Below are 24,828 nucleotides of genomic sequence, written 5' to 3' on the forward strand. Positions count from 1 at the left end.
CGGGGGAGGTGGGGCCACCCGTCGCCCGATGCTCGGGAGCCAAGATCTGATTTCGGGGACGATGCCTAAGTGCTTAGTCAAACCCCGCCGCTGGGCTGGGTCTGCAGCCGGCCTCCGAGCACAATCTGCGGTGGTTAATGATTGATCGCTGACCACCCCACCTCGCGCAGCACCAGAGGCTGGGCTCCCGGAGGGTGGGCCGGGGCCGGCAAGTGCCAGGCTGCTGTAAGGGGAGCGGGGGGCTGCGAGGCGAAGCGCGCACCCAGGGCGACCGCGGGAAGCTAGGGCGCGCCAGGGGCTGCGGGTGTCCCTCCCGGCGGGGCCGGATCAGAACCTCCTTCCCCCGCCTTCTGCCGCCTCACTCGCACGGGCACACCCCAAGGCCCGCCCCCAGGCGCCTCCGGGGCCGCTCCTAGCTCGGGCTGCTCCAGGAAGTTTCCATGAAAGCACCTGAAATACTGAGTTACCTTTGCCAGGAGAACTCGAGTGAGAGGAAGCCCTGCGCCCACTCTGGTGAGCTGCAGCCAGGAAATCTGGGCTCTGCTGGGAGGAGAAAGGGAAGTTGAGAAAGTCTTTGGACCTGGTGGCGTGGCTGTCTTCCTTATGGCTTCAGCCAGCGGCCACGGCAGTGGCTGCTCCTATGTCATCGACCACAGCCACGTCCCCGAGTTTGAGATGGCCACCTGGACCAAAATCACCCTCACTCTGGTTTACTTGGTCATCTTCGTGGTGGGCATCCTGGGGAATAGCATCACCATCTGGGTCACCCAGGTGCTGCAGAAGAAGGGCTACTTGCAGAAGGAGGTGACGGATCACATGGTGAGCTTGGCTTGCTCGGACATCTTGGTCTTCCTCATTGGTATGCCCACGGAGTTCTACAGCATCATCTGGAACCCCCTGACCACGCCGAGCTACACCCTGCCCTGTAAGCTTCACTCCTTCCTCTTCGAGGCGTGCAGCTATGCCACGCTGCTGCACGTGCTGACGCTCAGCTTTGAGCGCTATGTCGCCATCTGTCACCCCTTCAGGTACAAGGCCGTGTCGGGACCCTGCCAGGTGAAGCTGCTGATTGGTTTCGTCTGGATCACTTCCGCCGTGGTGGCATTGCCCGCGCTTTTTGTCATGGGTACCGAGTACCCCCTGGTGGACGTGCCTAGTTACCGGGGTCTCGCTTGCAACCGCTCCCGCACACGCCACCACGAGCAACCCGCGACCTCCAACATGTCCATCTGCACCAACCTCTCCAGCCGCTGGGCCGTGTATCAGTCCAGCATCTTCGGCGCCTTCGTCGTCTACTTCGTGGTCCTGCTCTCCGTGGCCTTCATGTGCTGGAAGATGATGCAGGTGCTCCTGAGGAGCAAGCAGGGCACGCTGGTGGCGAGCGGCGGGCAGCCGCAGCTGAGGAAGGCGGAAAGCGCGGAGAGCAGGACGGCCCGGAGGCAGACCATCATCTTCCTGAGTGAGCAGCTCCCCCCAACCCCGCCACTGCCTGTGCTCCTCCACGGGGACTCTCGCCCTACACGTGTCAGCTTATGTTCATGGAGGCTGGCAGGTCCTATAGCGCAGTGAGGGCGTTGATATGAGCCTCTGGATGTTTCTTCTTTGTGTTCTGGGGATTCGTGGTGGGTTATGGTGAAAAGAGCACTAGACTAGGGGTCAGAAGGTCTGGCTATATTTTAGAATACCACTTCTGTGACCTCGGGCAAGTCACAAAATAGCTTGGGATTAAAATGGGGACAGGAAATGTGAAGGACAAATTAGCTAATGCAGGAGAGGTGAAAGTCCTTTGGAAAGGACCAAGTTCTGCCAAGATAAAGGGAACACTTCTATCCAGTGCTGTCTTTATCAGACAGCTCAGTTTTGTTCCCATTTTTCTCCTCCTTTGGAGAAGCCAGGTTGTCAGGGACACACACTCTCCAGGCTGCTATTTTATTCTCCCCAGTGATCTCATACCCAGTCTCAGACAGGCACTCCCCAGGGTAGTGCTTGGCCTTTGCGATGGTGGGTGTGTTCCTTACCAGAGAACAGGATCATGGCAGAATGGCCTGTTCAATCCAGAAAATCCGGCTTCACAGATTCCTGGGACTTGATTGATCTCCTCAAATACCCAATTTCCGTTCAGAGAAAGCTGTTTGTTTCCAAACTTTTGTTGTGATACAAGTATTTAAAGTTGGAACCCATGGTCTGTAGGCACCAAAGCCTGCAGCAGAGGGGCCTGGTCGCTGCCCTCTGGGAGAATGGGCTTTACTGGAAGGGTGTGTGAGCTAAGAGTTTTAAAAAGAATTTTGTAGCAGAAACCAGAAAAAGATATTACTGTGGGTGGGAGAGTGTGAGTCAAGGGGGAGTTGATACAACAAATGGTCCACCTCCCCACCCTCTCTTTTCCTTGTGGGAAAGCAGAAGAAATAAATCATGACGTTGTTTGTTTTGGTGTGGGAAACCTGAGTAACAGGTTCCAGGGCCAGGAGTTAGACATGAGAGAAAACTGGAAGGCTATCGAAGAGAGATGGAAAGAACAGGGTCTTGTCTCAGCGCCCCTGGCTTCTAGTGTGTCCGTGGCCAGCTGGTTTGACCGTAATCTGTGTCTGTGCAAAATGAGAGGAGGGAATTTACAGGTATCTTGATGCTTACTCTGTATCAGGGGCTGTGCTAGGTGATTTATAGTTCAACGTTATAAAGGAGGAATTTGAGGCTTAGAGAAGAGAAGACCTAGTTCAAAATCACATTAAGTATGGTTCCAAGATTCTTTCCTTTCACAGGCATGTGGGGAAGGGAAAATATAATAAGGCAGGACTTTGACAAGGAAGGTGCTTCCTAGATGAGCCTGGTGGTGTTACTGCTTCCTAGGGCCAACCTTTCTGAAAGTTGGAGTAGGGGGGTCATGGTGGTAATATCACCTGGAGACCTGGCAGGGGCACCTAACCCAATTCAATCTCTATCAACCACTGGCTGCTACCGAAGATATTATAGGAAGGAAGGGACATCACATTTGTTTAAAGCTTGAACATTTGTTGAAAGTCTAGTTCTCCCTTGCTCCATTTCTCCTTAGGCATATTTTAAACTGCTAGTTGGAATTTATACTTTAGTGTGAATGAATTTCCTTTCTTTTTTTTATTTTTTATTTTTATTTTTTTTTCCTTTTCTTTCTTTTTGAGTGCAGGGCACTGACCTGAATGGCTAAAAACTAGGGGTAGACAATAATTAGGAAGTGATCTTCAACTACCTCTCAGTCTAACTTAGGAATTAAGGCTGAAATAATTGATTTATCTTTATTTTCTCTATTTGACCACATATCTGTTTCTCTGAGTAGAAGTATGTTCTCCCGTCAGTGGGTGTTCCAAGTTAAAGTCAGTTTCCATTTTGTAGCATAAAATCAGAATGCCACAGACTTGTATTTAGAGATGCATAGGACGTTGGAGGCCATCTCATCCTGTTAGTAATCACCTGGAATAAGTTTGTTCTCACTTCTGCTCTCATTCTTTCCTTTTAGCTCTTTCCTTCTTTTTTTTTATCACTACTATATATTAATAACCCACTGTAGTCCCAGCATAAAGATTGCTGAATTGCAATCAGGTGCTCAAGGTGAGATAATGTCTTGAGGGAATTTACCACTGGTATTTAGCCCATTTCCTCTGTGGTAGGTTTTCAAAGCAGTTCTTGCAAATATCCCCCTCTCCCAATGAATTTCAAAGAGCTTTTAAAAATAGAAACCTCACTAATTAACTCAAGTTAGGAAATAAATTAATGGAGTGAAGAGGAAGAAATCATGGCCTGCATCCATCAAATTAATACAATGCAATTTATTTTGTTGGTTTCATAAAACTTGTGCTTTGGGGCATTTTTAACACAGAACAAATGAATGTAGAAATTGTTTACAAATCGCGGAATTTAATATAGTGATTTAGCTGTCTTTTTAGTATTTCATTTAACAGATGGATCAAATTAAAACAAATATTTGCTCATTTCAGACATTTTGAATTTGATGTGAAATGTAAATGACAACATAGTACACGATGTCTTTGGAGCTCTTGAGGCAATAATTAAACAATTAAGGATTTTCTCCCCTCATTGTTAAAAATGCTAACTTTTGCAAAACAGAAATGAAATTCATAAATCTACCCAAGATGAGGAAGCCCCTAGAAAATATTAATTTTTCTTTCTGCATCTTTTGCTATTGTGCTTCGGTCTAGTTGAGGTGTAGGGCTGGCAAATAATGAAAATAAATTGGGAACTCTGGGAGAGAAAGAGAGGCTGGGACACTTACTAGCTCTCAAGCAATTTGCAGGAGAAACAATAATAATGCAAAAGTGCACATTCCTGGGAACATGAGTGTCTCTTCTCTCATCTCGTCAGCTCAGTGAGAAATTAGTACTAGCCTCATTTCCTGTGGCAAGGCTATGGCTAATGTGGCCATGATAGTACTTGTCTGATGTCAGAACAAAGGTTGCTTGTCTGGATTTCTTGCCTCTTCTAGAGAAAAAGAACTGGTGAGTTTGGCTTTGTCTCTTGGATGATGAGAATGTGCAGAATGAGCCTTCCTTTCAAGCAAGGCTTTCTCAGACCTTCCATCTTATTTTTTTGAACTCTCCCTTGGAGTTATTTCAATGTATATGGCATTCAAGTCCATGGACACCTATGCTTGTGTCTTTTGCACATGTGGCATGCTGTCAAATGTCACCCACTCAAAGGGGAACAACAGAGTAATTTAAAAGAAATACAATTTTAATTTGTAACTTTCAGAAGTGTAAAGTGATTGAGACTGGGTTACATTTGTCTCCTAGAGAACCGTAGGGCAGCGATTGATTTCAAGTACAGGGCAGCGATTGACTTTCAACTATAGTTATGAAAACAGATTTTTACAGATAATCATGAAGTTACAAAATTAAAGAAACATAGAAGATTCAGGACTCTGTAATAATTATAATCTTTTGCATTCTGATCTGCTTTCCTGAGCCAGAGGGAAAGGGAAGGGGTTGCATCTAGCAGTAGGAATTGCAGATCAACTTGGGTTGCTCATGGGAGAGTAACTCGAGTGTGGACATCATCTGTCGTGTGTATTTGGATGGAAAAAGGCTGTAATGGACTACTGTAGAAATAGCGGTGATATACATTTAGATATTTGTGGAGTGGGCCAGGGAGAAGCAAGGAGAAGGAGATCAGAATTACATCCTCTGGATTTTTAGACACCAAATTTAGAGGCCAAACTAAGAAGGCGAGTTGTGTGGGGGGAGCGGAGGGGAGAGAAAGAGAGAGAGAGAGAGAATGCACAAGCTGAGATGAGAGTGGGTCCTCTTTATCTGAGGACAATCAGTACCTGAAAATTTCCTTAAAATGGATGGGGTCCAAAATTACATGTGACAAGGCGTTTGATTGGGACTTGAAAGTGAAAATTGTGAAAAGAAACTTGTCTTGTATTTTATAAATACAGGTTATAATTACAGCTATACGTTAATTCTTGTAACAATTTAGAATGAATCAAGTGTTCTTTTTTTTAGGGCTTAATTTTCTCACAAAACTGTATGATAGCCTTTGTGTTTGACTCTTCTCAGCAGGATTATACAGAAGGCTTCTCTTCATTCTTTGCTATTTAAATCATCCTTGTTGAAGCACCTGTCCTGGCATCAACCTGTCAATTTTCCATTCTTCCATGACTACCATTCAGACAGACCTTCATTTGTCAGTGGCTTGGCACTCGATTCATGTGTGTCTCCAACTCCCTTTCCATTTACTTTGTGAAATTTTGTACCCCATGTGCAGGCCATAACCCAAAAGTATAATTATCTTAAAAACCAATCCCTATATTCTAATGTATATCAAGTATTACATGGAAATGGATGCCTTAAAATGCTTCTCATGTGCAATAGCAATTTTTAAGAAGTGGTTTTCTTGATTAGTGTAAATACTGGTCTTACATTCATGTTTTCACCATTAATTTTCTTAGCAAAGGCTTTTTTTGTAGTGTAAAAGGATACCTCAACCCAATTTCTCAGGGAAATACAGTTGGCCCTCTATGTCAGTGGGTTCTGCATCTGCGGATTCAACCAACTGCAGATAAAAACCCCTGTATTCACGGGAGTGCGGAACCTGTGAATATGGACAGCTGACTTTTTGTATCTGCCGGTTCTGCAGGACCAACAGGGGAACTTGAACTTTTGAAGATTTTGGTATCCACGGGAGGTCCTGAAACCAATCCTCCCAGGATACCGAGGGAGGACTATACCACCAAAATTAAATTAGTGACCTTTTTTAGTGTAAGATATTACTTTGACTCAAGTGTTTGGATATTTCAGGAAAAAGTTTTGCCTCATGTATTTGGATTACAGCCTCTGTTCTCTTCTTCCCTTTCTTGGTGTTAATGTGGCTGTAATAAGTGGTATTTCATGTTTATTTTTTCTATTTGTGTTATCTGTCATAAATTTCAAGTGTCCTGTGATCAGCCTGGCAGACAAACATAATAATGCTGCTTTATTTTTATAATCAGGCTGTCTCAAAGATTTCACTTCTCTGTTGGAGAGATGCATAGTTCACGAGGAAGGGAGTATTGGAATCCCAGTCCCCATTCATTAGCAAGCTTGTTCATCTGTCTTGGTCACGTGCCTTGTAGCGGCTGTCGAAGTGTAATAAGGCAGCCGCGGCCTCAGTTGAGCAAAGCATTCAGCTTATTAATATGAAAACCACTGAGAATAACAGCCATGTGTGAGGTGAGATAGCACAGAGGAAAAATGTTGAATTGGGAGTCAAGGAGCCCCTTCCTGCCTTGCTAGACAAGGTCCCCTGATCCACCACTAGGATGACACTATCAGCTCTCATTGTCTTTTCCTTTGTCCACCTCCCCTGCCAGCTGACTCTCCATATCTACTCCTTGGATACTTATTAAGCACTGGAGAGAAGACTCCATATCATTGCTGCTGTGTGTTCTTGTAAATGGGTAGTGTTCAGCCTCACCTGGGCCCTGCTGTCTGGTGGGCACCTTCCTTTGCAAGTACCTTCAAAGAGCTCAAGCTCCCAGGCTGCCCTTTCTCCTTTGTTTGCAGCAAGCCTGCTCTTGGAATGAGGGTGCTTGACTTGGTGGGTTTTCACTCTAAGAGTCTGCAACTATTCTTGCCCTCGTCTGAGCTCTTTTTCACACTGCAGCCTCTGGGATCTCCTTGACTCCCTAATCTCCAAACCCAACAAATTAAAGCCAGTCTGTGGCTTCCCATGGCTCTTATGTCAAACACAGACCAAAATCCTTCCCATAGGCTCTTGAATTATGGCTGCCTCTCCAATTTTATCAAGTACCATTCTTCCCTGGTTATTAGTCTGCTCGGGCCTCCCTAACATCATATCACAGACGGGATGGCTTAATTAACAGATATTTATTTTCTCACAGTTCTGGAAGTTAGAAGTCTGAGATCAAGGTGCCAGAATGGCTGGTTTCTTTTGAGGCCTCTCTCCTAGGTTTGCAAATGGCTGCCTTCTTGCCATGTCCTCACATGGCCTTTTCTGTGTGCATGTGCAACCCTGATGTCTCCTCTTCTTCTTATAAGGACACTGGTCCTATCAGACTAGGTAGGATCTCACCCTTATGACCACATTTAACTACCTACTAAAGGTCCTGTCTTCAAATACAGTTAGGGCTTCGATATATGAATTCTGGGGGACACAGTTCAGTCCTTAACACCCCTTAACTGCTTTGCCCTGCTTCAGGTCCTTCAACAGACTATGACTGAGCTCTTTCTCACCATTTAGCCTATGCACATGTTGTTTCCTGTCCCTGAAAAGCTTTTCTGTCTTACTCTGTGCTCTACCTGCTCACCCCCTTATCCACTTTACCAGGTTAATATCTTCCTCCTCTTTTGAATCTCCTAAGGGAAACCCAGCTCATCCTCCCTGACTTCATTAAACCTCCCTTGAACCATGACTCACAGTTGTAATTTTACACTTAATTGTGCAATAATTTGTTTGATGTCTGTCTTCCTTGAGGGCAGAAACCATCCCTAATTTTTCTCAATACCGTACCTCCATCCTAGCAAAGTGCCTGGTGCGTAGCAGATGTTCAATAAATATTTGTTGACTGAATAAATAAATGGATAGGACTCAGCTTGGTACTGAGAAGCAATGTTCTCTTTCCCCCGATCATGCATTCCTATAGAAATTTATTAGTCCTCAGAAATGTTCTGGTTAGTCTGACCTAAGGATGCTTTCTTTGAAAGGGATCTGATTCCTCTGAGCCTGCCAGAGCCAAGGCATCATGAGTGACACTTGAAATTTTCTCTCCCTTGAGCAAATGAGCAGTCTGTCCCAATCAGCCCCTGACTATTAGCTTAACCATATGTACTTGCCAGAAGTAACCATGAAATGGAAGTGATTAGGTTGAAGTTTCACAGTCTAGGTGTTAATGCAATGATACAACTCTGCACGTTACTTCTTGGCAGGCCCTTTCACCACTGTTAACAATGGGATGCTGGAAAGAGGATGCAGTGGGGACAACATTTTCAAAATACTGAACCAATGTGTTTTTATTTCCCCTTTACATTCCATTCTCTTCCAGCCGTTTCCCTTAAAGCTGAGCCATGAGGCTGCACCCCAGGGAAGGAAAAAGCAGGTACTGCCTGCTACAAAGGTGCTGTGGGTCAGTTTTGAGTCTGGAGGCTGGATTTCTTGACCTCTTTACCTAGGCAATAATCTTGAAAGGCAGGCTTTGGAAAGAGTGAAAAGGGATTGCTGAACTCCATAGCTCTCCCTTTAATGTATCACAAGCCCAGCCTGGCGGATGAGATCAGCCAGTTCCAGACAAGACCATAGCTAAGGGGTTTGAAATTAATCCTTGGAAGCCATTGAAAGGTTTTAAGGAGTAAAACAGCACAGTTGAGTCTGTGCTGCTGCCTTTGGCATGACAGCATTTGCTGCATTGCAATTTGGGTCAAAATACATCCTGTTGTGTTCCTGGAATAAAAAAGAGACAACCCTTCAGTGGGACACAGTCCTGGTAGAGCAGCTGATGCCAGTGAGTTCCTCTTTCCGTTAGCCTATTTCCTGGCTCTTGGTTTTCCCAAGTCTTGCTGCAGCCATGGCCTCCATAGCCAGAGAGTGACTACCTCCATCAGCAACTCACACTTTCCTAGCACAGAGACCCAGACTGCCCCAATCTCGCTTGGGCTCTGGTGAGAGATAGCTCCAGGGACCTGAGCTAGGTCACAGTAGCTCTAACTTGTTCTCTCTGTTGTGCAGTGACCTGTACATTCTTCAATTACAATCTCAAGTCCCCACCTCTTCCTTGAAGCCTTCCTGGACCATTCCAACTTACACTGATCTTCCTACGCATGATGAGCCACCTTAGACATTTTCTCAAGTGAGGGTACAGGTGTTGTCTGCTGACTATACTTTGAATTCCCTGAGATAAGGGACCTTGCACTGGCATATATCTTCAACCTGCCTTACTGGGGCTGGGGACACAGTGGCTATGCACTGCTTGATAGGTTGATTGATTGAAGTCCCTGACAGTGGCTGCTGCTCCTGGAACAAAGGGAAACCACCCAAACTATGATCCTCAGGAAGTTAGCTCTACCTGCTTTTTCCCTCTTTCCCTGTGATAGGCAGAATTCTGAGATGGCCTCCCAAATTCCTGACCCCTGGGGTACACATACCTTCTCCCAGTTATTCAATCAAACACTAATCTAGGTGTTGCAGTGAAAGGATTTTGCAGAAGTAATTAAGTTCCCAAATCTGTTGACCTTAAAACAGGGAGATTTTCTGTGTGGGTTTGACCAAATCTCATGACCCTTTAAATCTGGGTCTAGAGATCAAAGACAAGAGAAGTCAGAGAGGAAAAGCACGAGAGGCATTTGACAAGGGAGAAATTCGCCATTGCTGGCTTTGAAGATGGAAGAAACCACATGGCAAGGAACGTAGGTATCCTCTAAGGACTGAGAACCAGCAAGCAGAGGGGGACCTGAATGACTCAGAGGTGGCTTTTCCCCCAGAGCTTCTGGAAAAGAACTCAGCTTGGCCTACACCTTGAGACTCTGAGCAGAGATCCCAGCCACGCTGTGCCTGGATCTCTGATCTACAGAACTTTGCGTTAATAAATAGGTGTTGCTTTAAGCTATTAAGTTTACGATAACTTGCTATGCAATGATAGAAAACTAATAAAGTCCCTGAACCCTGATAAGGGTGCTCCAAGGTAAACACGTATCCTGCCTTTGTTTTATCTTTCAGAACAGATTCAATCTCCAGAAGCTTCTCTTTGAAAAGTCTCACCTTCCAAAACTGTACCCTTGGCCCAGCCACTGGCCGATACACCATTTATTGACCACCTGCCCAGTACTCAGTGATCAGGAAATTTACCAGGCTCCAGAGCACCACAGAGTGGTCACTGGACTTTTAGACTCATGTTTGGAGAATTCAAATTTTGTGAATTTGAGTCTCACGAGCTGGATTTTTGGAATCCTGGATACCTCAATCATCAGAGAGGAAATGGTACTGGATTGATGTTGCAGTTATCTTTTTGGTAGCTCTTTTTCCTCATGGCCTGGCACTTAGTAGGTGCTGAGTAAATGTTTGGTGAATAAGTTAACATCTGGGCAGCTTTGCTGCTTCTGGAGTCTTTTTCACCATCGTTTAGCTGCAAATGGGAAAAGCGGGAGGTAGGGGGAGCCAACTCCATGCCGAAAGCAAGAGAGATGTCTTGGGGGCTGGCTAGTTAGCTCAGTTGGTTAGCTGGTGTTCATAACACCAAGGCCAAGGGTTTGGATCCCCATACCAGCCAGCTGTTAAAAAAAAAGAGAGAGAGAGAGAGAAAGAGAGAAAGATAGAGATGTCTTCGGCTAACAAACTTTGCCATTGTCTGGCTTTGGGTTTTCTGCCAATTTAGAAACTTGACAGAATTTCCTGTTTGCACTCTCAATGTGTAAGAGCCATTCTGGCAGGCAGAGGGCTTTTTAGACACCTCCTCCCACCACTTTACACATCTCCAGGGTGGCTGGGTAGTTGGAGAGCAGTGGTATTACCAGAAGCTGACAGACAGGGCTCAGGAGGCGAGGCTGCAGCATTGAGTTGCTTTTGTACTTGTTAAATGTCTAAGTGGCTGTGAAACCAAATGCATGCCGAAATGGGAGGCAGGCCCAGTTGGGAGTGATGAGGTTCATTGAACTTATGGAGAAAAGCCATCCTCTTTCTCTAGTGAAGGGGGAAAAATGTACCCTGTCTTAGAAATAAAACACTCCATGAAGGGTGTTTGGGCAGAGCTGAAGTCATTTGGCTTTATATATTATATTTGGCTTTATATATTATAATTCTTTGGAAGACATGATGTACTCAGCAGAAATGAAGCCTTCTGGAGATTTATGGATCTACTTTCTATATGCTGCCATTCTGAAGGATTAAATATCATGTTGAAATGACAGCTGCGTATTTCCCATTTTTAAAAGACAGCTGATTGGTTGTCACTGTGTTTCAAGTTCAAGTTTGTCTTGACAGGAGTAGCAAATGGGCCGCCTTGGTGATTGAAAGGTTGTGGCTAGAGGATGAACGAAACTTCTACAGAAGCACGCTGTTGTTCTTGGGCCTGGTGTTTTCCTCATTACTGATTGTCTTGCAAGCTCCCTTCCTCCAGGAGGCTCACCTGGACTGGCTTTACCCTGCTGGGATCACTCTAGCAGATCTTTGTGTTTCATTTGGTGGTTCATTCACGGAGAATTAAGAAACTTAGAATGTACGTAATATCATTTGGACCACAGAGATCAAGATGCTGGTTTCTCCTTTCAAGGAGCTTAATATTCTTTAGCTGTGGCATCAAAGTACAGAGGTGGAGCCTTGCGGAAGCCTAAAAATGCCACTTGATGAATGATGGGGGTAGTGACTGTTTATGAAGTAAGCTATTTCTGGGCTCCAGAATTTTTAATAGAGTGGCTAATTGGACTTCTCTCTGGAGATGTTGCCTGCAATCTCAATATTCACCGTGTGGTTGATGGGCCGGCAGCATCCGCATCACTTGGGAAACCGTAAAAGGCAGAGTGTTGGGCCATACCCACACCTACTGAATTCGAATCCGCACTGTGAGCAGATCCCTGGGATTCCTATGCCCTAATGTTAAAGTAGAGAAGCACTGATCTACAACATTTGGAGGGGATTCTTTAACTTAAAAAGGCTAGGCAAGGCTGAATTGGGAATGACTAAACTCACCAGGTGTGATAAGAACTATCAATCACTTGCTGCATAGCTGTAACAAATAAGAATTTGCTCCATGATACTTAGGTATGAGAAGTTTCACATTGTTTTTTTAAAAAACTTAAATCTGGCTCCAAGCCCACATTTTCATGGTGGTGAAAAATTTAATTTCAATTACATTTGGCAGGGAGGGATCTCCCCCTTCCTCATGTTGAATCAAAATTCAAGGGGCTTGAGAGGTGCCCATAAAATGAGGCATTTGGTCTTTCATTCAGCAGCTTCAGGTTGCTCCTTCTGCTCAGGATTCTGCTGCCGAGGCTGGCCAGAGCGCCAGAGCCAGCCAGTCAGAGGCCAGCCTTTATGCTTTACCTCCAATCTTCATAACATCACCATCTTGAGGGTATAATTATCGTCACTTTGCAGAACTGCCTGAGATCGAAAGGGATGATTGAAAAGATCATCAACCATTGGGATTTGAGCTAGGATCTGACATGTTCCAAAGTCCACATTCCTTCCCCAGGCAAAGAGCTGAGCTCTCAAAAGAGGACATTCTCCAGCTGGGGGACTTGTTATGGATGGTCAGAGGTAGGGAGGGAAGAAACGATGATGTCAAGTCTCACAGGCAGTTGTCTTGCTCTTAGGTTATCTGGAGCTTTTGAGTGCTCTTCTTATGTGTGGGGAATTTCCCTCTTTTTGAGTCCTGCTTCTCCAACTTAGTGGTCAGAAACTTGCGTTCCCAGCATCCCTTGCAGCCAGGGTGCAGCATGTGACCTGGTTCATGCCAATCACCTGCACCAGCATGAGAGTCTCATTTGGGAGAGAGTGATGGAAAGGGGCAGCAGTCACGTGGAATCGCCTTGGGTATAGGGCCAATGTGTGAGAGGTGACATTGAGAAAGAACAAAGTGGCTTTTAAAGAGAGCAAAGACAGGAGGACTAAAGGCAGCATCCTAGGCCAGATGTTGGCAGCACCTCTGCATTGGCACGATTTGGTGGGATAACTGGATATGATTCCTGGCTGCGTGTCCAATTCTCTGGCCCTCCTAGGGATTCTGTGAAATAACTAATAGCTTCATTTTTAGTTGAGACTGGAATGGGCTTTTTGTTTGTACTGAGAACTCTGTATGTTCAGAAAATAAGTAATAGAACAATTGGACTGGAGTGGGGGACCCAGGAGAGAGCACTGAATAATGAATTTAGAGTGGAAAGTAGATTGGGTCAAACACGGTGGAAGTTAATAGCTAAGCCAAAGAATTCAGACTATGTATTGGAAGCAATGGGAGCCATGGAAGGCTCTTGAGAAGAGGAATATCAGGAAAGAATACAAAAAGACTGATATGGCCATAGTATGTGGCAGAGGCAGTATGGGGGCATGGGTATGGAAGTGAGGCCCTGGGTTCTGAAGACGGTGAGTGGACAGGTTGGCCATGAAGGGTCATGACAGGTGGTAGTTGTCAACCCTTCTAAATGTTGCAATCACCTGTGGAACATTAAACAGTGCCTCATTCCAGCTCATATACATTAAAATCTTGTGGGGTGGGGGCTGGGCTTTGGTATGATTTAAACCTGCAGTATATGTATTATTTAAGCCTCCAATGTATAGCCAGGGCTGAGAATGGGGGAAGAGGGAGTTGGAAAGGCAGGCTGTGCCTGGCTGTGGAGACCTCGAATTTGGGGGCCAGGCCAAAGTTCTTTGTCTGTGAACAACCAAACCTGATCATGAGTTATTTAAGAAGTAAAACAGAATTTGTTGGAAGCTCATAGAGTCAAAGGAAAAGCTAAAGAACCAGATGGTTCAAGGATCGAGGGACCAGAAATTCATGGGCAGCTGGCTTGGGCTCCACCATCAAGGAGGAGTCAGCTTCAGGTTTTTTCTCATCTTTGTTGTCACTGCATTCAGGCCAAATTCCCAGAGAGGAGAATCTTATTAGAGTTGCTAACGTTGCTTATCCGGCCCTTGGTGAGGTTGAGATTAGGGCAGATGATGGACAGTGCCATCAAGTCTGTGTGCAGTGAGAGGCGTGGTCCCCAAAGGAGAGCCCTGCTGTACGGGGAGAGCCCCCATAGGGGCCGAAGCAAGCTTGGTCTGCGGGGGTGAGCACCATCATTGCTCAGTTTCTTCCTCGCTTCAGGCCAACTTTGCCCACACGCTGTTCTGTGTGGTCATCTCTCTGTGCCTCGCCCTTGCTGAGCCCTGGGTGATGTTTCCCAGGAGTCATGTCATCCTAGTGTGTGAGCACGTTAGAGGAACGGGGAGGAGGGACCAGCGGCAGAACCTCCTCCTCCCAAAATGCTGCTGCCAGGAGCTGGTTAATGCCCAATCCACAGGGTGTGTTTTCTGCCTGGGAACATGACTCGGTCACCCAGGTCACTGACCAGGTCTCAGGTTGTGGCTTTTCCTCACCACAAAAGGCATGTTGTATTTGAACATTGGCCTGAAAAATAAAGGTCTCCGGATACGCCCTCCGCTTCTAGAATTGGGCATTTTCCAGCTATGTCTTAATAAGATAATGGCCTTAAGCCAGAACTCCTTGTTTCAGGTGTAAAATCACACCTTTGATGTCAAGGATAGTTACCATAGAAAACAGGGAATAAATGAGATGCATTTGTTGCCTTCTGGAAATCCAAAACGTTATTTAAGAAAGAAAATCTAGTAATTTGTGAAAAGTTTTGTTCAGAAAATGTTTTAGTTTCACACTGGAATGCTGATTGTTTTTGATTTTTGATCAACTAGACTCTTTCACTAGGGTAGTTACTCTTTTCTCTGCCTGGAAGTTGAGAGGCAAGGAGGCTGCTCTCCAAAGCACTTCCTCATAGGAGTCCCTGATCTTGGTGGTGAGCGAGAGTCCTGAACGGGAGTCGCCATAGCCAGGTGAGCCTTCCCTGTGGAAGGTGGCAGTGAGCTGTATGCATTGAGAAGACGTGGAGAGAGCATGACATAGGTACACTTCACACTTGGTGGACAGCGCCTGAAGTATGTAAGTAGTGGCTGAAGTGTGTGAGTGACAGCAAAGGGGGTGTCTTAGTTTCCTGTGACTGCTGTAACAAATTACCACACACCTGAATTACCCAAATTACCACATGGCAGAAATCAACAGAAATTTAATCCTTCACAGTTTTGGAGGCTAGAAGTCCAAAATCAGTTTCTCTGGGCCAAAATCAGGGTGTCGGCAGAGTCTTACAACCTCTTGAGGCTCTAGGAGAGTTTGTTCCTTGACTCTTCCAGTTTCTGATGGCTGCTGACTTGTGGCCTGCATCACATGGCCTTCTGATTCCCTGGCTTGTGGCTGCATCACTCCAGTCTCCAAGGCCAGTATCTTTTTTTTTTTTAAAGACGACCGGTAAGGGGATCTTAACCCTTCACTTGGTGCTGTCAGCACCACACTCACCCAGTGAGCTAACCGGCCATCCCTATGTGGGATCCGAACCCGTGGCCTTGGTGTTATCAGCACCGCACTCTCCCGAGTGAGCCACAGGCCGGCCCCCGAAGGCCAGTATCTTTGAATCTCCCCCTGCTCTGTCTTAATTCATTCGGGCTGCTATAACAAAATACCATAGACTGGGTGGCTTATAAACAACAGAAATTTATTTCTCGCAGATCTGGTAGCTGGGAAGTCCGAGATCAAGACATGGCAGATTTGGTGGCTGGTGAGGGACCGCTTTCAGGCTGCAGACTGCTGACTTCTGCTGACTTCTCACTGTGTCCTCACATGGCGGAAGGGCACAGATACTCTCTGGGGTCTCTTTTATGAGGGCACTAATCCCATTCCTGAGGGCTTTGCCCTCATGATCTAATCACCACCCAAAGGCCACACCATCACATTAGTGATTAAGTTTTCAACATATGAATTTGGGGGGGGACACAAACATTCAGACCATAGCATCCTCTGTTTGTATCAAATCCCCCTTTACCTCCCTCTTCTAAGAATACATCTAATGGCATTTAGGGCCCAGTTTGATAATCCAGCAGGATCTTTAGCTTAATCACATCCCCCAAAACCTTTTTTTCTTATAAGGTAATACTTATAGTTTCCAGAGATTAGGACCTGTTATTTTGGGGGTACATTTTTTCAGCCTACTACAAGTAATAAAGGGATAACAGAAAGTATACATTTAGTGTGGTATGTGAGCACAGTCTCCTGACCTACGAAGAGACACTGTGCAGTACATAGGGCATATACGAGGGGTCTTCAAAAAGCTCAAGGAAGGATTTGTATTATCTTTTAATTGCATTTTTCCATGAATGTTTTGAAGTACCCTCGTATGTCCCAATCCCCTTTCCATCACCAACAAGTGTGTATGACTTTGGGAAAATTGTTCAGCAGCTCAGAATTTCAGTTCTATCATCTCTGCATTGGACATAAACTGACATCCAAGATTTATGAGCATTCCATGGGAAGTATAAGGAGGCCTCCAGTGCAATGCCTGGCATGTACTAGGTCCTCAGTAAAAACCTAGTTTCCTACAGTGACCTTGTCATATTACAGAAAGAATTCTAGTTGAGGACTCAGCTTGGTTCTAGTTCTTGTTGAGCCAACGACTTGTGTGGGCTTGAGTAAATCTCAACCTATTTCCTCGTGAGAAGCATGAAGGGGGTGAACTTGAGGAGTTTGTCTTAAAAGTCCCCATAGATACAACACAAAAAGGGGATCTTAAGCGCTCCATGGAGTAGAGAGTCCGTGAAGTCTCCTCTGTAGCATAAAGATGTGTGGACATTCACATTTCATTCTGCTGTGTGTTATTGCCTGATGCAATCTAAGAATGTTTTAAGTTCCTTTTCAGAAAGTAAAAGGGCAGCCCAGGAGAGGTGATTCATGATGACTGTGAGGAGCCTCCGAACACTCTCAGGTGGCCCCAGCTGCGTGCTCATCCCAGACGGAGAGGTTTAGGCCCTGAGCCTCCCTGAGGTCCCTATGCTTCTGAAATTGTTTGCCTTTGCCCTTTCTTCTGTGAAGTTACTGGAAGAGCAAGAACAGCTCCAATCCCTGGCAGCCTGTTCGGGGCAGGAGCTTTTGATAAATTACCATGTTGATGGTTTCTTCTCGCACCTATAAGGCCAAGGCATTATTGACCGTGGCAATCAATAATATCAAAATGAATTTTTGGAAGAGTGTCATCAAGCCCAGCTTTATTTCCAAAAATACAAAAAACTCTGCCCCGGGGAGGGAATGAGGACTTTCATTGTGAAATAGACAGTTGATGGCTTAGACATAACTTATGTCACGCTAGTCCATCTGAGATGTACCATTTGTTCCCAGAATCCACATTCCCGACTCCCACTAAAACTTGAGGTGCTGAAATCATGTTCTCCCTATTTTTCCTGTTTTAATAATAGTAATGAGAACATTAAAATGACATTCTGAATTTATATCGGGCTTGTCTGTGAGGCAATCTAAGTACTCTATAGTGTCTCATCAGTCCTCATCACATAGCTGCAAAATGTTGGCAGCAGGTAATAGTTGCAATTATATTCAGTTTAGCAAAGATCCCCGAGGGGCTGGAAGAAATTTCAGTGATGCAGGAAAGTGCTGCCTTGTGGGTAAAGAAGGGGTTGGAAACTCTGATGCTGGTTTGGCTCTTGTGCTTGGTCTGTCTCTCTCTGCCTCAGTTTCCATCAGTCAAATGGAATAACAGTAGTGTCTCCTCATCTTGCAGCTGTGTTATGGGTGATTGTGAGCATCAGTCATATTACCTACCATCTTTTTTTAATACTTGGTGTGCGAGGTGTTCTGAGAACTTTTGGGGTATTCATTTATTGAATTATCACAAAAACCCTATGAGGCGGGTACAGTTACTTACTCTACTTTAGAGATAAGCAAATGAAATTCAGAGTTTAAGAAACTTGCCAAAGGTAACAGCAATTAAGAGTTTGAAGTGGATTTGAACCAGGCAGCTGGCTACAGAGCTTGCAGTGTTAACCACTTGGTTAGAATTGCTTGAACTTTTATGTTGCAACACGGTGCACACATACCCACCCACAGCAAACAAAGTTTTATTGAACAATGTTCACCCATCCTTACCTTAGAATGTGAAATGCATTTTGATATTTTCTATTCTATTGATTTTATTAATAAAAATGCCAGTGTTGAGCCACTAAATTGATGTTATGATCACGATTAAGTCTTTGCTTTATACTATACTCCTTGGATGCTCATGAGGAAGAGTTTGAGAAGAGAGACACAGGGAGTGTGTGGTCAGCTGGGGAGGGTATCAGAGGAGACCAGGAGGTGTGAGGTGTGGGCTCTGGCTCTGCTCCCACAGCGTCCTCCTGGGGCAGCCATTTTGTGTCTGCATGAATGTGTCTGGGCTTGTGAGTGAGGTCAGGCAGCAGCTGTGTCACTGTACTCTCCTGCCCTGCACTGTAGTGGTCTTTGGGGGTCTTAGCCTGGTTTAGCATTAGCATTCTGGGCTTCACCTCCAGGTTAAACCCATGTGTTTACTGAGTAGCTGTTCTGTGCTGGGCCCCTGTGTATCAGGCTGTGCGTGGGAGGGCTACAGAGAAGCATAAGTCATGATCTTTGACTGCAAGGAAACTGCAAGCCACCAGGGAAGGCAGGCAGACATGTGAAGGGAGAACAGGGTGCAGGTGAGTGGTGCAAGTAGCGTGGATTTTGAAGCTAGATAGCCTTCCTAATAATATGACCTTGGGCGACACACTTCACCTCTTAGAGCCTATCCCTGGGCTGCAGTTGAAGCCTGAGTAATGTAATGCTGGTGAACCTGTTTGGTGAACCATGAAGAGTCATAAAAAGTTTAGTGGTTAGAGGTTACGTGTCATAACAGTATTGCCACATACAAAGAATCTGGCACAAAAGCGAGCATTAGGGGTTCAGGGAAGGGGATCAGTGTGCTGCAGCAGTCATGGAAGGGTTCTTGGAGGAGGCAGCATTTGAGCTTACTCTGCAGGGGCATTTTTAGTTCATGCCCCAAAGGATCATGGTCACACTTAGGGTGGAGACAAACAGATATGCAAGGTCCAACCTCTCAAGTGTGAACCACACTTATGTATAATCAGGTCATAGCTCCAACTCAAACAGAAGGCTCCTGAGCCACTTTCATGAGTGTTACATGCCTTAGTGGCTGAGGTCACTGGCAGACAGCCACTTAATTCCCTTCGGTCAGTGGTCAGCAAATTACACACAGGCAAGACTTGTTTCTGTGCAGCTTATGATACCTGTAATGCAAGAATGGTTTTTACATTTTTAAAGTGTTGTAGAAAAAAATTAAAAGAATATGTGACAATGACTGTGTAGTTCCATAAAGCCTAAAATATTTCCCATCTAGCCCTTTAAAGAAAAAGTTTGCTAATCCCAAAGTGCCCAATCCTCATTTTAAGTTGAAGGCCTTCGTGAGTTCTGAATCACCCTTTAGTCATTTTCCCTGCCCGTCTCTCACACCCGGAGGGCAAACAGAGCCTATGCACTGGAGAGAAGGGAGAAATATGCAGGCAATTGCTCATTTCCTCTCTGCATGGATGGCAGGAATTCCCCTGCTCTGCTCTGGTGGCATATTACTATGTAGCACTGAGCATGTATATGTTTAATCCTTTTGATGTGTGGCATGTCAGTGATTAGTGCCAAATACCAAACTGCTGGGCTGCAGCCCTGATGCCATCGATAATAATATTTGTAAGAATATTCCTCTATGATGCAGCTTTCCATTTTTCCAACATAACTTGGGAGGCCAAATCACAAACAGGATTTCTGTTCATGTTCTGCCTGGCCATTTGTAATAAGCATGCAATGTGAGATTTGATCTAAAATAAATAAAGCAATTAAACCTGGAAAATCACAGTGTAGTCAAGCCCATTATTTATTTTAAAAATCAAGAGAAAACCAAAGATGAGTGGCTTTTATTTATTTATTTATTTATTTATTTACTTACTTACTTACTTATTTATTTGCTTTTTTGAGTAAACAGTACTTGGATGACAGTCTAATGTGCAGCTCAGAATAAAGGTATTGTGGGCAGAAACAGTCTTTCAGACTCACTGAGGCAATATGCCAAGGGTGAATGGGTGTGAAGGAGGACAGATTACTTTAACAGCTCTGTTGAAAATATAGAGTTGTCCTGTGCAGGCGGCTCAGACACGGCTCCACTTGTCAATGCTGGGACTTTTGTTACAGGAAAATTAGATGCCTTTGGATAGGTTTGAGATTGTTCTTATCTTTTCCATATAGAGCAAAAAGCTACCACTCAGAAAAAGGACAGAAAGCTGAAGGAACATCTTGATTGAATGCCTTCCAGAAAATGGATAGCTTGGGGAGAAACATTCTAATTTGCTTCGATGGTTCTATAGGGCTTCATTCCTAAAGTGGTTCCGTTCTGATACAGATTTAGATGGCTCTGAAGAGAGAAGTAATTTTTAAAGAAATCTTATGGAATACAAAGTGTTTATCCATTTTCCTTAGCCGTCCACCTGATCTCACAGTGCGACAGCCTAGGGGCTAGAGGTGGCCAGGATAAGTCTTGTTTGCTTAGCTCAGTGTGTGTTTATTTTTTAAGGAATTCGAATGCCACTCGAGAGCTCGTGCTGTTCCCATTTTGCCACAGGTGTGTGCACTTCCTGCGTCACTGCACCAGGCTGCTTCATGCATTTGTGTACCAAGGGATTGGACTTCAAGAGGCATGGTCAGGGTTTGTGGGTCGCACCAAAACGTGACACCTACTTATCTCCACCCTGCTCCATCATTTTGTGACTCTGGAACACCTGCCATAAAGGCTTGTGGACAGCAGGTGACTCCCTGATGCTCAGCCCTACTTCTAGAGAAATATCTCCGAGTCCCCCTGTGCTGTGATAAACCCCAGCCCTCTTCAGAGGACAGGGTCATTTTCTTGCTGGTGCCACCACTGGATGAAATGTCAAACAAAGGGCCAGGGACAGTATTTTGATGGCGGTTAGTTGCAGTGAGCTCTGTTGTGGCAGAAAGGTTTGGAAAGCCCCTTTCACCAGCCCCCACAGTAGCCTGAGCTGTGGTTCTTGGCTAGCCTGGGGCAAGAACATGGACTCTGGAACTGGACTGCTGGCATCCAATCCCCTTTCTGCCCTTTCCTAGAGGTGTGAACTGAGATGCAGGGGCAGCTTCTTAGGGGAGGGGGATAGACAGAGAGAGGAAAAGGAAAGAGTAGCTGGAGGTGCCCTTGACATTAATTCGAGTTCTAGGAGTGGGGAAGCAAATGCCAGCCTGGTACTTGGATTAATGAGTTGGTGGAAATAGGAAAGAGATTTGCTAGTTAACAAAGCTTGACTGCTGACGTCAGCGTCAATGGCAAGAAAGGAATTGAAGGTGAGCACCGCCAAACCACTTCAGAGCATGTCCTGGTTTGAACCTTCTTCAGTCAGTGGAATTTGGAAAAATGAATGGCGGGGTTGTCATTAAAAAAAATAAAAAAAGAGAGGCTAAAAGAGGCTCAGTTGCAACTGGCACTGGGAAGAACGTGAGAGGCACACGTGCCCTGTGCAGGGCACGACCTTCAGCGACTGTGGGGGCATCAGCACCTCCTGACTGACGTTCCATCTGGCCTGCCCTCCTTTGAGCTCCTGAAGGACACTCTCTTCTGTGCTGTTGGTCTATGTGGGCAAGGCCTTAGCAACAGAAATCACTATTTAAATCAAAAGCCCAGACGGGCTGACCTGTAGGCACACTTATAAGAAGCCTGCCTTGAGTGACTATTTCTATTCTTCATTCCTTGATTCCTTCTGCCAGTAATTACAGTATGTCTGTTAGATACTAGCCTCTGCTCTAGGCCCACGGTGAGAATACCTCCCACTCTTGTGTGTTCTCTAGAAGCTTCCAGAACAGGAAATGAGACACGTAAACAAGGAAGTAGGAGGCAGAGCCCTGTGAGGTATCGTGGTCAGGGCAGGCAGTTCTCTGCTTACAGATATGTTGTATTCCAAAAGTTAGTTTACAAACTCTTGGTTTAGAAACTGGATTCATTTTCCAGCACAGACCTTCTTTTCTGGAATGCCTGCATTTTTTTCAGATAGCAAATGTTTATTGAACGCCTACCATGGAAGGAACTGAGAATATCAGGAAGTATAAGAGACTGAATCTCCTTCAAGTCTAGGAGACGTCTGTACTTAACAAACCAATGCAATGAAATGCTGGGATTGGTGCCGTGCACTGGAAGTGGCTAGGTAAAGGCACCAGGAAGGGCCCTGATGAATGCAATAATTAATACACCTGAATTACTTCTCTTCGTCAAGCCCAGGCTCCCATTTCTTCCATTTAGCTGTCTTGCTAGGTGATAGGAGGAGAGCAACTAGTTTAAACTGATTTAAGTTATATATGACTAGGACTGAAGGGGAAGAGGTTGTCAATAACCCTCTGAAAGGAAAATTTCTGTGTCTTAATGATTTAAGACTCAGGCTAAGGCTGGCCTGTTAGCTAAGTTGGTTAGACGAGTTTGGATCCCTGTACTGGCCAGCTGCCAAAAGAAGGAAAAAAAAAAAAAGACTCAGGCTCACTAAGGTCTGGCCCTAGAAGGTGACTCTTAAGGCAGAGAGGAGTGTCTTACCATGTGCTCTTACTTAAGCCCATGACTTTCACCTGCTTCTTGAAATCGTTTTGCTTCAGACCCTATCATGCAGACTCCCAGGGTATTTCTCCTTTACGGTGGAGTCATCTCTTATTTGGAGACTAGGTTCTAAAGTGAGTATAAAAGCAAAAAGACTGTATAGTCACAATTGCTCTGGAAAATCACTTAGAGAGACACCACATGGAGATCAAAATACCCTCTCTCAATAAGGCCTACCCAACCACTTTTTCCTCCCCACTGGACAGAGCATGTGATTGTTCAGTTGGAAAGCAGACGAAGTAGTTGGATCCAACAAATAGAATAACATGAATCTTGACACACTAAAATTTCACTGAGTGGTGATTGATCATTCTCAGAAGCATGTGGTAGTTTCCACTAACCCATAGAGACAGCTGTAGATTCCCAGGTCTCATCTCAAACTCACTACCTGTCTGAGTGTCATGGAAATCCTGCAGTTGGTTTCCTAACATCTGGGCATCAGGGGCTCCAGCCCTGGCCCATGCATATCACAAACACACACACACACACAAACTCAGGAAAGAGCACACAGATGCTCTGCCCCTCAGAATCTGCTTTCTAATGGCAAGTAACACTGCTCAGGCCCCAGGGAAACATTCCCCACATCCCTTGCTGTGTGTCCTTGAAACAGAAGGTGGATGCGTATGATTGCCATAAAGGCTTTTGGGTTGTGCCACTGCAAACAGCAGAGTCAGACATGGCCTTGGCATGCAGGGAAGATTTGAGTGGCAGAAGTGCTTGGGTAAGAGGAAAAACAAATGAATAATCTTGTCAAATTCTTCCTCTTACACAGCACAGATGCAATAGATTCTTGGATAATGAAGTATGGTTTCCCAGTACCGCTTAGTGCCCGTTTTCTTGCTTCTCTTTTTGTTCCAACTTGTGGTTCCAGATGTACTCATGGATTCCCAACAGTTGCACATGGCAACTTAGGAACATTTTTCAATATGAAAGATTTCATATTACTCTAAACTTTGTATACGTAGGCTGTAGGGACCTACCCCTTCACCTCCTGAAGTTTTGCTGAAAATCAACTGACAAAATGCAGATTAATAGGAGAACAAATAGCATAACAAATTTATTTGATTATAGTTTTATGTGATGCAGGAGCTTTCAGATTGAAGACCCCAAAGAGGGGGAAACTATCCATTTTTATGCTTAGGTTCTGTGAAGCAGGAGCAACCATATAGAAATGTGATTGGACAAAAAAGTGTGATCTAATACTGATAGACTGAGTGAGGGAACCCAGCAAGGCCTGTCCAGATTCTTCTCAGCCTCTCTGTGCAGCATTCTTTCCTCCAGGTATGGGACAGAACCCTTTCTGAAACAGGGGTCTAGCGAACTACCATCAGAATTTCTTTATGGCCAGCTCCAAGACAGAAAGGAGGGGGAAGATTAAAGTATATTTTTAGTCTTTATGGCTGGGTATATTTATGACCTGCCTTGGGGAGGAGGGAATCTAGTTTCTATGGCTTGCTTCAGGGGAGAATGAGGCTGAGAGACAGGAGGGCAGGAGAAGATCAGAGGAAACCTCTGCTTTTGAGGGTGCTTCTGAGGCTTTCACTTTAGGGTATTATCTGAACCCCAACACCGTGATCTTGATTTTTTACATTGACAGCTAGAGGGGCATGGACTGCTACAATTAGGAATAGTATTAGTTTTAAAACACCTAAGATTTATTTAACTTATGTTAAAAACTAAATAAAAATAAGCTTTATTTAAATGTCCCTGATTTAAAGTGTTGGGATGTATTCAATATAATTAGTATTTGGTCTTTTAATTTTCATAGAAAATTTGAATTTTTACATTTACTATGATTTAAACTTTTGGTGAAAACATTCAAATTTTATACACTGAGTACGATCACATTTTATTTTAGAATGCACACAGTATTAAAGTTGCTGATTTTAAGAGAATTATTTTTAAGAGTATTATTTTCAGTGATTTTGCTGAAATGAAGGCAAGAAAAATAAATTTTATGAAATAAATATATAATAAATTATGAATTATTTATGCTTTTTCCGCATCACTCATCCAACATTGCTGGAGTATTAACAAAACACCCAGACATGTACAATGTTTGGCATATTTCTTCATCTTTGGTATTTTGTGACTTATA

At 44.7% G+C, this 24,828-nt stretch overlaps 1 protein-coding gene across 1 annotated transcript in view; it reads left to right on the forward strand.

Annotated features, from left to right (window-relative positions):
* Positions 1–603: 603 nt before the first annotated feature.
* The window catches only part of GPR39 (G protein-coupled receptor 39), a 190,103-nt gene continuing 165,878 nt past the window's right edge, over positions 604–24,828 (forward strand). Inside the window, exon 1 of the mRNA XM_063087498.1 lies at positions 604–1,459. Within this exon, the coding sequence (XP_062943568.1) occupies positions 604–1,459 (856 nt within the window). The remainder of the gene's footprint in view (positions 1,460–24,828) is intronic.

The sequence above is a fragment of the Cynocephalus volans genome, chromosome 1, assembly GCF_027409185.1.
Source record: "Cynocephalus volans isolate mCynVol1 chromosome 1, mCynVol1.pri, whole genome shotgun sequence".
Lineage (NCBI taxonomy): Eukaryota > Metazoa > Chordata > Mammalia > Dermoptera > Cynocephalidae > Cynocephalus > Cynocephalus volans.